The sequence below is a fragment of the Lotus japonicus genome, chromosome 1 (assembly GCF_012489685.1).
Source record: "Lotus japonicus ecotype B-129 chromosome 1, LjGifu_v1.2".
Taxonomy (NCBI): Eukaryota; Viridiplantae; Streptophyta; class Magnoliopsida; order Fabales; family Fabaceae; genus Lotus; species Lotus japonicus.
In genome coordinates this window covers 127,304,551-127,319,540 of record NC_080041.1, presented here as the reverse complement: position 1 = coordinate 127,319,540, position 14,990 = coordinate 127,304,551, and the positions used below count along the sequence as shown (strand labels likewise).

The window sequence follows — 14,990 nt, the reverse complement described above, 5'->3', positions numbered from 1 at the left end:
ATGCTCAACAGTCATTTAAAAATTCTAGTTAAGAAACCTCAATAATGATTCAGTAGGTACAGCTAACATGAAACTTGGAATTCATGCTTAAAAACAAATGGCAAAACAAAGCATAATAAATACCACAATCAACCACTCGCACATGCAAATTATTGTTATCAACATCAATCAGAACAATGATAACATGAATAAAGCAGATTGAATAATTTGGAACACAAGAATAACTAGAAACAAATCTTATAACCAACAATTTCTTCAAAACTCAAAATCTGTAACTTTGGAATACGATTAATCCTAGAAATATCCGAGACAATTTAAAGAAAAAAGCCAAAACATTGTCAAATAAATACTAGAAATCCAAACTAAACAATAGCATTTGCAGCACTTGCAATCCTAGGCCACAGATCTGCACACTCCTTTCCAATTGGACCAGTGATAGCAGAACCTACAATTACAAAAACAACCATAATAAAAACCAGAACAGAATGCACAATATGTACACAATCAGCCCTTCAAATATAAACCTATTAAAATCCATTCCAATCACAGTCCTTCAACAAATCCTTTGAAGTTAATAAAATCAAACTATCAAACACCAATTCCAGTTGTCAAAGACACAAGTAAAAGGCATTTTAAATAGCTTGTCTAAACCTTACTTAAGCCTCCATTACAAGCAAAGTATTCAAGTAGGTGTATACTCAAACATTGAAGTAGTTTTATGACAAAGTTCCTACCTATTTCAGCCTACATTACAAGCTAAGTATTCGAGTAGGTGTTTGCTCGAACATTTAAGTAGTTATATGACAAAATTCCAACCTATTTCAGTTTCAATAAGTATACCAGATAATCTCATGAGCAAGTGATTATTCAATAAGCTCTTTCAAAATAAAACTCACCCCAAAAGCAACATTACACAAACTATAAGCATGGCTTCATGTAAATGACCAATTTACTAGAACTATCATGCATTCAAAATCTATAATATAAACAAACAAGAGCTATATTTACCTTTCATTTCACCCTTTGGATTCACAATTACACCAGCATTATCTGCACAAAACCAAAACAACCAAGTCAAAATCAATCAGCACAAAAACAAGTATAGGTACTCAAGGTGATTGAATTTTGGAAGAGGAATGTGGAAATCACCTTCGAAATACATGAAAACACCGTCCTTTCGGCGCCAAGGCTTGCGCTGACGAACGATGACAGCAGGAAGCACCTTCTTACGCAGATCAGGCTTTCCCTTCTTGACAGTCGCCATCACCATGTCACCGACGCAAGCAGAAGGCAAACGGTTCAGCCTTCCCTTGATCCCTTTCACTGAAATGATGTACAGGTTCTTCGCTCCCGTGTTGTCGGCGCAGTTCACCGTCGCCGCCACCGGAAGACCCAGTGACATCCTGAACTTGTTACCCGCCGAACCACCGCGACCTACAAAATCAAACACGAAGTTAGTTGCTAACACGATCAATCAATCAAGGTTCAAGTGATTGATTCATCTATGGAGATGAGAATCGAAAATCGAACCTCGCTTCGACATTGTTGCTGCTCGTCGATGCGACACAACAAACCCTAGTTTTCGCTCTTTGTGTTGTATATATACAGCATGATTCTCTTTCTCTTCTTGGGCTAGGGTTTAACCACACCAACACACACTCCGAATATAATGGGCCGCTATATCTAGTATGAGGCCCATAACAATCTCACCTCACTTCCTACTTTTATTTCATATTTTTCTTTACATGAAAATATATTGCACATAATTTTTTTTTGATAGGTCAATGTTAGTTGTTAATTGTTAGTAAATTAGCTCATTCGCCAGGATTTGAACCCTGACCCTTCACCCTGCAAATCTCTTCATTCCCTTAGTTGTCAAGTGAGCTACCCTTCCCCCCAATATATTGCACATAATACTTACAAGTTTCATTACATACACTTGTTTTATTGAACATTTGCATAATTATATATTGCACATAATTCTTTAGGGTATGTTTGCATTATCATATGGTTCGGCGGAACCTAAATGGTACTTTGAGGTTTTCGTTCACGTTATGGCCTTGAGCTTTGGTGTTCTAAAGCACCATTAACGCTCACTTGCAATTCACTCAAACATACGCTAAATTGTTTGGTACTACCTTCATTTCTTTTTTCAGTTTGAACGATTGGTGTCATTGAATGAGACAATCATGTTCGAGCTAGTAGGACTACTCTGTGCGGCAAAGCTCTCTCTACCAAGTATTTAACATAAATGCATTCACAGTGACCTTTTGACAGTCGATCTACACACCTGTACTACCTTCATTTATGATATTTTGTTTTAAGGTTATGCACATAGTTTAATATCTCTTTAATCAATAATCATATTTGTTTGTTGAATAATTCATGAGAATGATGGTATGTGAAAATAGGAGGTGATACTGATAACTAAGAGATATAATTATTAAACTGCCTGTGATGGAGAAGAAAAATAGATAATTAAAGTTAGGAAGAAAGGGGGAAGTTAAAACAACAAAAGAAGTGTTAACATTTATGCAGGACTATGCACCTCCTTCTTTTTTTTGTTACGGCTATGGCCCTCCTTTCCTTCACCTTTTATGAACAAATCATTTGTTAACATCTGTTTGTCGACAAAAACAGTTTCTGGATAAAATTTATAAAAGAAAAACTGTTAAAAGTATATATTGGGGTCCTGCTCACCAGTGCCCTTGAGGCCATTCACTTTTGAATAAAAGGCAAGTGCACATTAGCATTTCTCCTACCACAAACTATATGCGATTTCAACGTTATCAATCAATTTGCCACAACCGATCATGAAGTTGATTTATGAAATGTTTCACTCAACTCTTCATTTTTACTTTAAAAGTTTGAAATAGAAGATAGAACAGTATAAGGTGACATTGGCTAACTAACTTTACTTTTGGCGACTTTACTTATCTATATGATGATGACATTGGTCTTTTGTTTTGATTTCACATCGCAGCAGTAGCAAAATGGGCGTTTAACTTGTTCATCTTTATCAGCTTCAAACCACACAAAAAAAAAATTACCAGTAACTTTTTTAACAACTAATTTGTCATGACTTCAGTACAAAAAATCCATTAGCAATGAACAAAACCCAACGAATGACACAGTAATAAAACATCAAAGTCTCAGATTTGCTAATGCCCCAAAAGTTATTTTCTTTTTCTAGGGCCATGCCTGCCTAAGTTTCCAGATGACTGTACTAAGTGATTAGCATCCAAGTTTCAATAAGAACAATAAATAATCAAATAAATAGACTAATTCAGTAAGTTGGGGTCTCGTTGCTCCCCATCCATGACATTGATCTGGCAGCAAAATTAGATTAGCAGAGAATTGCTACAATCCTGAAGTTGACGATCTAATGGACCCTGCATTGTGAAAGTGCCAAATGAATTTGTAAGATAATCATAATGACGATAAATGCCAAAACTAAAACAATTAAATGCATTTACTGTTTGATAGAGACAACAAATTGTCAGCCATTAAAAGAGTCTTGCAAAAAACACAAGACAATTTCTACCTATGAAATTAGTGTCCAAACAGGCCAAGTTACAAAGAGTCAGGTACTTTGTAATTAGTGTCCGAAAAAGGCCGTACGATTGTGAGAAAGAAGCTAAACAAGAAAGTTTATGAGCTACCTAGCTCCCATCTCTCTTGGATATTCTAGACGAGGAAAATGTTCAGCAACTGAGCTATCTTCACAACCTAAAATTTTTAGTTTTTCTACAGCCATTTTTAGTGTCCGAAAAAGGCCGTATGATTGTGAGAAAGAAGCTAAACAAGAAAGTTTATGAGCTACCTAGCTCCCATCTCTCTTGGATATTCTAGACGAGGAAAATGTTCAACAACTGAGCTATCTTCACAACCTAAAATTTTTAGTTTTTCTACAGCCATTTGCTTTTCCACACATCTATACAGAAATGGTTATCCAAGCAAACATCGAAGCATCCACCCACCGACAAATATATAGAATACAATAAATTAATATGGTAGGTGGTGGGGATATAAAATACACAAGTCAAATTCGTCATCTTTTGTATATAGAAAGCGTCACCGGTATAAATTTCAAGATCATAAACCATGTTTTTAACTAATGAGTGTTGCAACCACGCTAAGCTGAGCTCAAATATCAGCTTAGTTTACAGCTGAATCCTAACCTAAACCAGGCCAATATCTGTCAAAGTCATGTTCGATATAACTCTTCCAGAAAAGGAAATAGAGAACCATCACTTATAGCAGAATCAATAACATTATTAGTATATATCCAATTTTACCCCAATAAACTACCTGTAAGCGGAAGTTTCACTAATAATACTCTCTAAAATCAAACTCAACACTACAATGCCTAAACAGATCAATCCACATTGGTGATAAACAGTGAAAACAAAAAGAGTGGTAATACCCTCTTTTGAACACGCTCTCTCACACACATCCTATGACTGGTTTAACATACAATTCCCACAACAAAGCAAGCAAATTAAAAAATAAAACTGCAGACTGCAGTACGAGCAGAACCTTTTCAACAATCAATTAAGCAAAATGAAGCGGAGGTTTATGTAGTGTAAAGCATAATGTCATAACAATCAAAGATTGCCTTTTTAAATACAATTACAAACACTCTTCATGTGATTGGTTTATTTCTTCAAAAGTCAACACATTTCTCTCACTTACTAAAACATTTGTTGACTTTTCAAAAAATAAACCAATCAAATGAAGTGTATTAGAGACCAGGCTTGTTAATAGCACGCTATAGCGGCGCAATAGCCTATAGCGTAGCGTCCTGGGGGTTCACCGCTACTCCACTATTCACTGCTATTTGCCGCTATAGCGCTCGAAATAGCGTTTTTTGGGCTTGCCGCTACACTACGCTATCCGCCATTAACAACCCTGTTAGAGATAGTGTTCAAAAGAGTGTGTCGCTAGCATTTCTCATAATTATTGCCTTCGTAAATTTTTGTCATAATTTCATATTAAATGATACCATTGATCAGGTATTGATGTGCAGCACAAAGAACAGCTTCCATCAAATGGAATCACAGACCAACTCAGAAGTTGATGGAGTCCATTTCATAAATAAATATAATAAAAAGCCATTCATGTGTCATTTACAGTCTTTTGGGATAATTGGTTCATGACATAGCATCAAAGCCTCTATGACCAAGCGGTTTGGAGTTCGATCCTTGTGCCTCATTATTCCAATAAAAAATTGAATTTAGCACATAGTAAGTGGATCTGTGTTGTCAACGCTTCAAGCCCAATAGGCTATTGCGTGAGGGAACATACTAGAAATATAATATAAAACTACTCAGTATCATTTACCCAATAGCTTAAGCTTCTGGATAATTGGTTCATGACATGAACTATCAGGGGGTCTAAAACTTGACATACACAACATAAAATGAATATTGAAATAAAGTAGAGAAGGCCACAGCTTAAAAATTGAGTTATCCAAATAAATGTAGCAGATTCAACTTTGACATTGAAAGTAAAACAATCACAATACACAAGTGGAAGATAGAGCTTACTGTTTGGCCGCTTCATATTCCTGCAGAATTTACTGCCACATCTGCACTGGAACAACTCAGCTGGCTGATCATGGTCATCAAAGTTTATGCTGTAATCCTGAAGAAAAATTATGCATGAGCTTATCGAGATGAAAAAACATTTCCTACAATAGTTTAACAGTTGAAAAATGAACTAATTAAAAATGAGAAGGTAAGAGATGTTCAACAACAAATGAACTTCCACGTGTGTACATAGCATTTTTCATTGAGTAACCAGTAACAACTTTAATTCAACCATGCTTATGCCAACTTGTTGCTAATTTATGCCCTACTTGAGAATAAAGAGCAATGAATATGCACCATAAAAAACGGAAACAATTAATGAAAAATAGGACCATTCACAAACATATTACAGAACAGATCCACACACCCAAGTGAGCTCTTCCTGTGCTGATATTTTTCTGGATGTGAAGAAGGCAAACTGCACATTTGAAAATATCAACATCATCAGATGTGTTCTGAAGAGCCAATCTCGCTGACAAAGTAAATTACAAACTGCAAATGGATTTTTTTGGACATGCTAACTTCTCACATGATAGTAGTGATGAGCAGGGTCCTCAACTTCAACTGGGATCTCAATCAAGTTTGCATCTAAACATCTGCCAAAACGAAATAGAATTATTAAACAATTTCTTTCATAATTTCCTAATAATTATTCCAATGTCTGCCAGGACACTCATTCAAAAAGTTTATACTTAACAGTACACAATCATACATTTACCATCAACAAGCGCATGAAAGAACCTTGGTGTCCTTAAACTCAGTCATTGACTTAATTAAGGGCATGTTCATTGCAACACTCTCTCATCGCACCCAGTATTTTACATGGAAAAGTAACACGGGTTGTTTTCTCTAAACTGAAATTTTCTGTTGTGTTATTGACAACAAACCTCTAAATTGAACCACTTCCAGCAGAATTCTGTTTCATCTTTTACAGTAAGTACTTTTGGCCCACACAAATCAATAATTAACAATACGTTTTCTTTTTCACTTGGGATAATTAGAAGCTGATGTCCCAAAAATTAAAACTAAGCAAAAGCAATCTACACCTTGTTTATATGAATATGTATCAGAAAATCAAAATTGACAACATTCTCCTTAAAATGATATCCTCCCCCGCCCCTTTCTTCACATATATTGCCTGATATTTTTCTTCTTACATTGTGGCATTTGTTCATTATGTGAAGCACCTAACTTCAACTCACAACAAAGAGGAAAAAAAAATTGCCTTCTTCAATCTTCTACTCTTCCCAGGAACTCAAAAAAGCACTAAAGCAAATATTTGACGGACAAAAGAATTGTAAAAAATATATTAATAAATCCAATTAAATTTATACTGGAGAAGTAATAAAGGTTCTCCCTTTAACACACACAGTGGCAAAATTAAAGCTACTGGATTAGGATGATTTTCGCTTCAAGAATGACATGGTCAGCAAACCACTTGCTCACCCAGTATCGAACCTTAGGAGGCCAGTGAAAAATGGTATTTAAACCATTACATGTTACTATCTAAAAATATTGAACTGCTCTTGTTCAATTGATATTTGGCAGAATATTCACCTGTTGAGTTGAGGAAATTTATAAAGTTGATGAACTAAACAGGGGCCCATTGCTGACTCCCAAGACCATTAAAAAGTAAATAACAATGTCTGCCTCAACACGTAGAGGACTAAATTGCTAAAATTCATCCTTTATAATTAAAATAAATAATTAATAAAAGCTACAGAGCACAGGAGAATCTCTAGAGTTAACCTTTTATAAATAATCACAAAACACTTGAGTGAAAGTTGAGAAACTTTAGTACCTGTGGTTAATAAACCTAGCAGCATTCCCATATGATGCTGCATACAAGCAAAGGGCTTTTGTATCCTTAACGACTCCTGAATCCCAATCAGCATCCAATAAAATTGGATATGTATATTTCCCATTTTTGGGAAATTTCAAATTTCTCTCATGCAACTCCTTGACCGTTAAAATTTCTCCAACAAATTCACATACAAATGCACCTTTTGGAAGATCCTCTAAGGTGCGAAGACCCCACCCTTTTCCATCTGGAGTTAAAAACACCTGTGTAGTGCGAAATTATTAGAGAAAACATATCTAAATAAAGTTCTATGAAGGAATAGATGTCTTTAAGAATGTAAATAGTTTAAGCGTCACCTCATTGACATCAACATTTAAGAAAATATATTTGTTTGCTAGGGTAAAGATGACTTAAAACATCACCTGCAGGTTGCAAGTTATTCCACGCTGGACAACCCGATTGCCACAATGTTTCCCACAGCCACATTTGCTCCAGCACTCCTTAATAAACTTCCTCTTCAAGTGTCCTTTACATGGTTCTAACCCGTCATCATTCTTAGATTTTTCAAACGGGCAGTCTTTGCAGTAGAAATAATTTTGAGTGCCGCGGCTCATGGCAATACACTCTTCCAAGAACTCTTCCTTTAGTAGGCCTTGTGCAGTGTAAGCAAATTCACCGCCAGTTTTATTTGCACAACGACATGGTTTAGATGACAAGACACAATTGCCCATACAAGTAAAACAACAATCCTCATTCCCAATACGAGATAGAGAAATATCAAGATGCGCATCTCGGAACACAAGGTTTCGGGGAATGTAATGAAAGGATGGTGGGTGATCATCAGTAGTGTTATTTACCCATGAAATTTTCACTCTTTCTTCTCCCTTTGTGAGGTCATTAACATCACAGACAGCCTTTATATCATTACTTGTAAGCTGATTCTTAGAAGCATCAACTAAGTTACATGAATTTGGAGATATAGGATCCCTGAGCTCCTTCCCATAATCATGATCTAAGATATCATCCATTCCAACATTATTGGAAACTAGCATAAGATCATCCTGACCACTCGAACAAGGTGGAGATATGGGATCTTGAAGTGCAACCAAGGCAGTAGAAGGCTTAGCACTGAGTGATCCATTTGAAGTGCAAGAGTGCATCTCTAAATCTTTATTGCCACTGACAACAAGATCGCCATTTGCCTCAGATTCCTTTGCAACGTCAACAGCTTTCTTTACAGATCCCTCCTGTGAATCATTATTTAAATCAGTTCTAACTCCCAACGAACCATCACACCCATCTCTCAACAGATTCAGGACAGAAAAATTAGGGTTAGTGATTTTATATGATTGCAGACATTATCCTCTATTAGTTCTTAGAGTTTGGCCACCACAAGGCAAAAGAAAATCTGATCCCAAGAACTGGGATGCAACTTTGAGAAACCTTTACCTCTCCCATAGATGATGAGGCTAGGTCTGCATTAGAAGTCGCTTCTTCATTTAAGGAAGGAAGAACTTCTTCACCTTCAACATCTTCATCTCTGCATTGTGATGCCACTATGCCATGGCCATCTTGCTTTCCAGTTGCATCATTCTTCATTGACAAGTCTCCTCCACTTGTTGGTTCTTTAGAGGAAAAACAAATCAAAATAAAACTCATCAAACAATCATCAATTCAAACTTCAAAGTTGAATGGAGGTTGGCAACAGAAGGACAAAAACTAATATATATATGACACAAAAGTATCATTTCTTTGGCATAAGACAAATTCTGAATCCTGATGCCAGGAACCAGGGTTCCTTCCACAGTTCCACATATAAAAGCAACAGCAAGCAGAAAGCATCTTATGAAAGACTTTCTGAAAATGCAGAAGCCGTACAGTATGCAAGTAGGAACATGCCTGTATCATATGCCAGTGGAATCACATTGTGTGCCCCAGTGAAATGCTGGCATTTAAGGGCTAAAATTACTCAGTTGAGTTCCAACAAAAATCATCACTGTTGAGCTCAATTTTGCACATTGACTACTATTTTTCTTCTGAGGTATATTAGCAATAAGTTTTTCCTGTATTTTCCTAAGAAACTTTACCATCTAGTGCGCAACGTTACCAAAAAATATACCGTACTTATTATTAAAACTAAACACAAGTTGACCATGAAGTTAATACCAAGATGACACAAAAATAGAGAGAGAGAGAGAGAGAGAGAGAGAGAGAGAGAGAGAGAGAGAGAGCAAAAGAAGCTTCTCATCAGGGCATGGTCAGTTGAATACCAGGATGAATCACTGCAAGGGGAACCACATAATCTGGTATATCATCTACAGGCTCATCCTTGGGAATGATAAAATTGTAAGGATAAGGCATTTTGTTTTTTGACGATGGCACAGCAGGGGAATTTCCGTTAGATAAAATTCTTCTCCCTCCGGGAATATCTTGAGGTGACACAGGTTGCTTTCCCTTGTCAACAATAGCATCTTGTGGTTGAACTTGATGCCCTTCAATCCTTGCACTACTTCCAGGTATTGTTGCGTCATCTTCTAATTTAGGTGTTTTCAATGGAAAGGCAGCAGAACTGGGGCCAGGGTTACTCAGAAGGCGTGAAGAATGACCCTCTTGGCCTCTTAAGCGCAACCTCTTCAATGGTCGCAATGGCTCATCATGCACTTGAGCTTCATCATGTGCCGCCCGTTCCTGGATATTTTAAAAGCCAGAAGACATTTCAGCAGTCATAGGCTTAAGCAAGTAAGAAAAACGGACAAACTCAGCAAAAGGGAATAAGAAGTGTTATGTACATCAACTTTCTTGCTATTATTATTCTGGTCCGGCTCTGGCACCTGTTAATAATATCAGATAATAGATGAGACTTGAGAGTATGTAGAATAGACTAGAATGTGGATAAAGAAAAACAAATAGATGATAATGTGGGAAGTACACCTTATTTTCATCCTCCTCAAATATTGCATCTGCAAGAGCCCTATAATTCTCTTCTTCAATAAGTTCCCAGTTTTTATCATACAGTTTAAGTAGTTTCTTTAATACCGGTTTCACTGTTGATTCATGAATTCCAAGATTTGCCATTGCACGAAATGCTGCGATTACTTTTGGATTGGGTGCCATTTTTTTTATCAGCCAGCGGTTACTTCTGCTACAGGCTACCAAATGCAAAATGCAACTAAATTTTCAAAGATTTCTGAGATGGAAAAAATACAATATATGGTCTATGAACAAAGTAAAGCTAGCATTCATCAAGAACTTTTTCATATTAACTTACATAGAACACAAAATAGCAGGGGAGATAACAAAAACACTTGTTGCCCTTGCCCAGCGTTTCAATATTCAAAAAGGAAAAAGTTCATTGACACCCACAATGCATCTACAGCTTGAGAGAGATAGGAATAGAAGAGTGAGAAGTGAGAGGTATGATGGTGATGTGATAGGAAAAGGAGAGAGACAGGGAGAGAAAGTGGGTGGAAATGTGATGGAAGAGAAAACGAGTGTTGATATACAAAGTTGAACTAGAAAACTAAGCATGCCAATCTAAACTCCATAAAAAGAAATAAAGAAAATAAATTCAATCAAAAGAAGGTCGAGTATCTGTCTTATTCAATCAAATGTTCTGTTTTGGACAAGGCCTTAAAACTAAATGTCGTAAAGTTTTCAAATCATATGTACCACAGGTGTTGCACTTGAAATTAAAATGCCCATTGGTCTAAGCAAAACTGGGGAAGATTTGTCAAAGTACAACTGGTATCTGAGAAAATCTTTTGCACTCCTGAAATACCTCCTCATTCCTCTAATAACAATCATCAATTAAAAGTTTTTTTATATATTTTAACCTGAAATAGTTAACCATACAAGGATATAGGTTTAATTGATATAATGGAAGTAGAAGAACTGAAATTTTTTCCTAGTTTCAAGTTTCAACCATATATATCATGTCAACTAAGCCACCTCTTGTGCTGCATTGGAAGTGAGAAATATACAAGAAGGAGCATGCATGCATACATGGGGCATTGGAAATGAACAATCATCCTTTGCTTCTAGCTCACTTTCAAAAAAAGTGCAGAGATGAGAGAACATGTTAACAGCCATACCCACAAAGCTAAGGAAAACACCCAACACAAAAGGGGCAAAATAGGACAGTGATCTTACCGGCGTAGACTCATACAACAATCCAAACCTGAAAGTTACACGGAATCAAAGAAAAACATGAATTAATCGTGAGGCGAAAACTGAGAATAAATTGAAGTCAAAGCGAAAAACGAGACATAAACACAGGCACAGAGACATACACACAGCGTAGTGAAAAGGAAACCTTGATTCAACCAGCGAGAATCGAACAGCGGGACAATGTGGTCGGGAATCAAGGGTTTCGGAAATCAAAGGTTGCCTGCATTTTCGAATTGAGAAATTTGATTATTGTTTTGTAATTTGTTTATGTCTGTGGAGTTTGGGGGGAAATGGAAAAGGTTAGAATTAAAATTGGAGAACAGAGAAGGAAGAATGAAGAGTGGCGTGGATTCACTTCAATTTACCTTTTTCTTTTACACTCTCTTTCATATTCATTCACCTGGAGATTGCTGCATGATGTTTTAGGTTTTACAGTGACGAGAGAGAGTGAAATCGAGATGAGGACTGTTGTAAAGGACTCTTGCAGCATTAATGTACCCTCACCTTCAAAGCCAACGCGTCAACATCACCCCTCAAGGTGTATGTTTATAATGTCGTCACGAGTTTAGTCTCTCGTCCGAGTAAAATTGCATTTTTGAATTGTTTAATTTTAATCATTATTATCGGGGATAGAGATAGGCATGTGCCCGACGAAAGCTAATGAGGCTCCATACGCGTGTATTAATTCCCTTACGTAGCGAAATTTGAAGTTGTAAGAAAATCTCAAATCTCTTTCTTTCTCATTTTAATTATGGATTTCTAAAAACTTCCATGGTCATCTTCCATTTCTTGTTCCTCTAACAACCATTTCTCTCAACCTTTGTTTCTCATTCTATGTTCTTCTACATCAACTTGTATCTTCTCTTCTAGACAAACTCAAGAGCATCCACTTCTTCGTATTATTTTTTTCTTCCAAAGACTCGGCCACCACAAATACCTCAACCTCTCACAACAACCTCCACCCATAGAACCTAGAACCCATAAAACCCATATCAATTTCGAAAACCACGAAATCGGTTTTTGGTGCCCATAGGAAGCAATAAAGAGATGAAGGAGTTTGGGCGCAACCTGCCTCTTCTCCTTTGATGAGTAGGTCGCGACCAAGATCTTTAAAGGTCTCCCCTCTAGCTACCCCTAACCATTGTTTCAGTTGCATTTAGGGTTTTTTAATTATCTCTCTCAAACGAAGATTCACTACTTTTATTGTGAGAAATAATTTTGATCGGATCTATACTAGGATTTTGAACACCAATACATTCAAGTTAGGATAAATTGCGTACTTCTTAAAAACATTGTTACAAAGTTCTTTTGATTCGCATAAGCACACACACGACTGTATGCGACAATAACAAGACCTCCAACTTGATCTCCTGTCTCTTGCAAATTGACCATTCAGTGGAGCACTAAATCGTTAAAGAACACAAGAGACAAGTAGGGATTTTGCCCTCTATTAATAAAATATGGACAACCTAATGTCATCGATCATGGATATTAGACTCATTTGACCCTACGCAGAAGTTCACATACTTGCTTATTGGACTAAGTCCAATAAACTTATATGTACATGGTGGTTCCCAAAATAGTCCAAAAAGATCTCATTAACAAATGAGCTTACAAGAAAAATATATCAGCCATTACATTCAACTCATTTTTCATAATTTTTTAAAAGGGGACCAATCAATATAAGCACAAATGAAATAAAATAAAAACTAACATATGTTACATTTGTTTTGGGCTGTCCAACAATTAGAGATTTGGAGAAACACAATGGTCAAGTAGTGATTTTCTTCTTTTGGGTTCTTGCGGTGGAGAAGGCCTTGGCTTAGACGGTGAGACAGAGATTGAGGGATCGACCTTCCTTGTGAGTTTGGGGTTTTTGCAATGATTCAATGGTGGTAGATGTGTTGAGTCTATCGGATTCATGGGCTGGCTTCGGTGATGGACAAGCGTGTCTTGGGCTTAGACGAGGATTGCTTGACTGGATGATGGGGATTACGAGTTTGGTGTCTAGCTAGGCGAAGGCTGGGTATGACAGGTTGTAACAAGGTTGGTTGTAGTGATTTTGTGGAGGTTGCATACGTGGTTTGGCAGCTAAGAAGATGGAGAGCAACGATTGTTGGTTTGGTCATCAAGGAAAAAAACTCAAAGCCATGGTCTATGGCGCGATGATGTTGGGTTTTCCAGCGTAGGTCTGACTTGTGTGGGCACACGAGCTTGGCCTTGGTGGCGATGGATGTGAGGTTTGCTACCACAACGGTGACGATGGAAGGTGGAATGTGGTGTATTCATATATGGGTTATGGATGGTGATGAAAGCACTAGATTACCAATCCTACATCCTAAAGAATGGTAATTTATGTGGTACAGGAAAAAAAAGTTTGGGTATGGTACAGGCAGTGACGTGTACCATTAGAATAATAACACGTGGAAATATTAGTAAATAAAATTAAAAAATTAAAAAATAGGATTACAAAAATACCCTTTTTACATTCTACCTTGTCTCTACCTTTCCTATCCCTTTCTCTCTGCCTCTCGATCCCTTCTCAATTCAATGTCGTGAGAGAACCACCAGCAACCCACGGGCGAAGAGGACCACTGAACATTCAACCTCCCCTTGTGGTTTCCCCTCATCGTTTGAAGTGCCACGTTTGTTGAAGTGTTTTGGCATCTCCACTCACTCAGCACCACCTCTTCAAGTTCTAGGTAAAAATTGAAACTTGCTTTGGAATTTCACAACAAACAAATCAAAATTGTACAACTAAATCCACTTGAACAATCAGATCCAACACTAACGGCCTGTTTGTTAGAGGGTGTAAAGGTGAGAGAGAAATAGGGTAGAGAGAGTTTGAGTAGATATTATTAAAGTAACCTTGTTTGGTTTGACAAGAGAGGGGAGAGAGGGGGCAAAATGGTGGGCCATACCCACTTTTTCTTCTCTTCGCAATTTGCGAAGAAATTGGGGCTGAGTTGCTTTTTTGTTTTTGTTTTTTCGTGTTTGGCAAGCGGTTTTAAACCGCCACTATTTGCATCTGAGGCACTTTTTTTATTTAAAATTATTATTTTAATCAAAAGTCAAATTTTTTTTCTCTCTTCCACATCATTATTTCTCATCTCTCTCTTTCTTATCTCTACCATACCAAACAACCCAATAAATCTACTCTATTTCTCACATATTTCTCTTTACTCAACTTCTCTCTTCTCTATCTCTCTCTATCCTACCAAACAAAGTGTAACGGCCTGTTTGTTAGAGGGTGGAAAGGTGAGAGAGAAATAGGGTAGAGAGAGTTTGAGTAGAGATTATTAAAGTAACATTGTTTAGTTTGACAAGAGAGGGGGGAGAGATGGGGCAAAATGGTGGGCCATACCCACTTTTTCTTCTCTTCGCAATTTGCGAAGAGATTGGGGTTGTGTTGCTTTTTTGTTTTTTGTTTT

At 37.0% G+C, this 14,990-nt stretch overlaps 2 protein-coding genes across 6 annotated transcripts; both read right to left on the bottom strand.

Annotated features, from left to right (window-relative positions):
• Positions 1 to 221: 221 nt before the first annotated feature.
• On the bottom strand, positions 222 to 1,653 carry LOC130730497 (60S ribosomal protein L23). The gene is made up of 4 exons (XM_057582526.1): positions 1,531 to 1,653; positions 1,150 to 1,434; positions 1,009 to 1,050; positions 222 to 445 (listed from the first exon to the last, which is right to left on the bottom strand). Exons 1-4 carry the CDS (start codon positions 1,541 to 1,543, stop codon positions 363 to 365), a joined length of 423 nt encoding a protein of 140 aa, XP_057438509.1. The 5' UTR covers positions 1,544 to 1,653; the 3' UTR covers positions 222 to 362.
• A 1,430-nt stretch (positions 1,654 to 3,083) lies between these two features.
• Positions 3,084 to 12,081, bottom strand: LOC130730496 (probable inactive histone-lysine N-methyltransferase SUVR2). Of its 5 annotated transcripts, none has more exons than XM_057582522.1 (14): positions 11,925 to 12,081; positions 11,682 to 11,779; positions 11,542 to 11,569; positions 10,661 to 10,768; positions 10,324 to 10,541; positions 10,182 to 10,223; positions 9,663 to 10,080; positions 8,842 to 9,017; positions 7,815 to 8,639; positions 7,393 to 7,655; positions 6,121 to 6,187; positions 5,959 to 6,009; positions 5,550 to 5,646; positions 3,084 to 3,392 (listed from the first exon to the last, which is right to left on the bottom strand). In XM_057582522.1, the coding sequence occupies exons 5-14, from the start codon at positions 10,504 to 10,506 to the stop codon at positions 3,361 to 3,363; spliced, it is 2,154 nt and encodes a 717-aa protein (XP_057438505.1). In that variant the 5' UTR covers positions 10,507 to 10,541; positions 10,661 to 10,768; positions 11,542 to 11,569; positions 11,682 to 11,779; positions 11,925 to 12,081; the 3' UTR covers positions 3,084 to 3,360. The 5 variants fall into 5 exon arrangements, with proteins under 5 accessions (XP_057438505.1, XP_057438506.1, XP_057438504.1 ...); XM_057582523.1 differs by having other exon boundaries at positions 10,661 to 10,762; XM_057582521.1 differs by lacking the exon at positions 10,661 to 10,768.
• Positions 12,082 to 14,990: the final 2,909 nt, after the last annotated feature.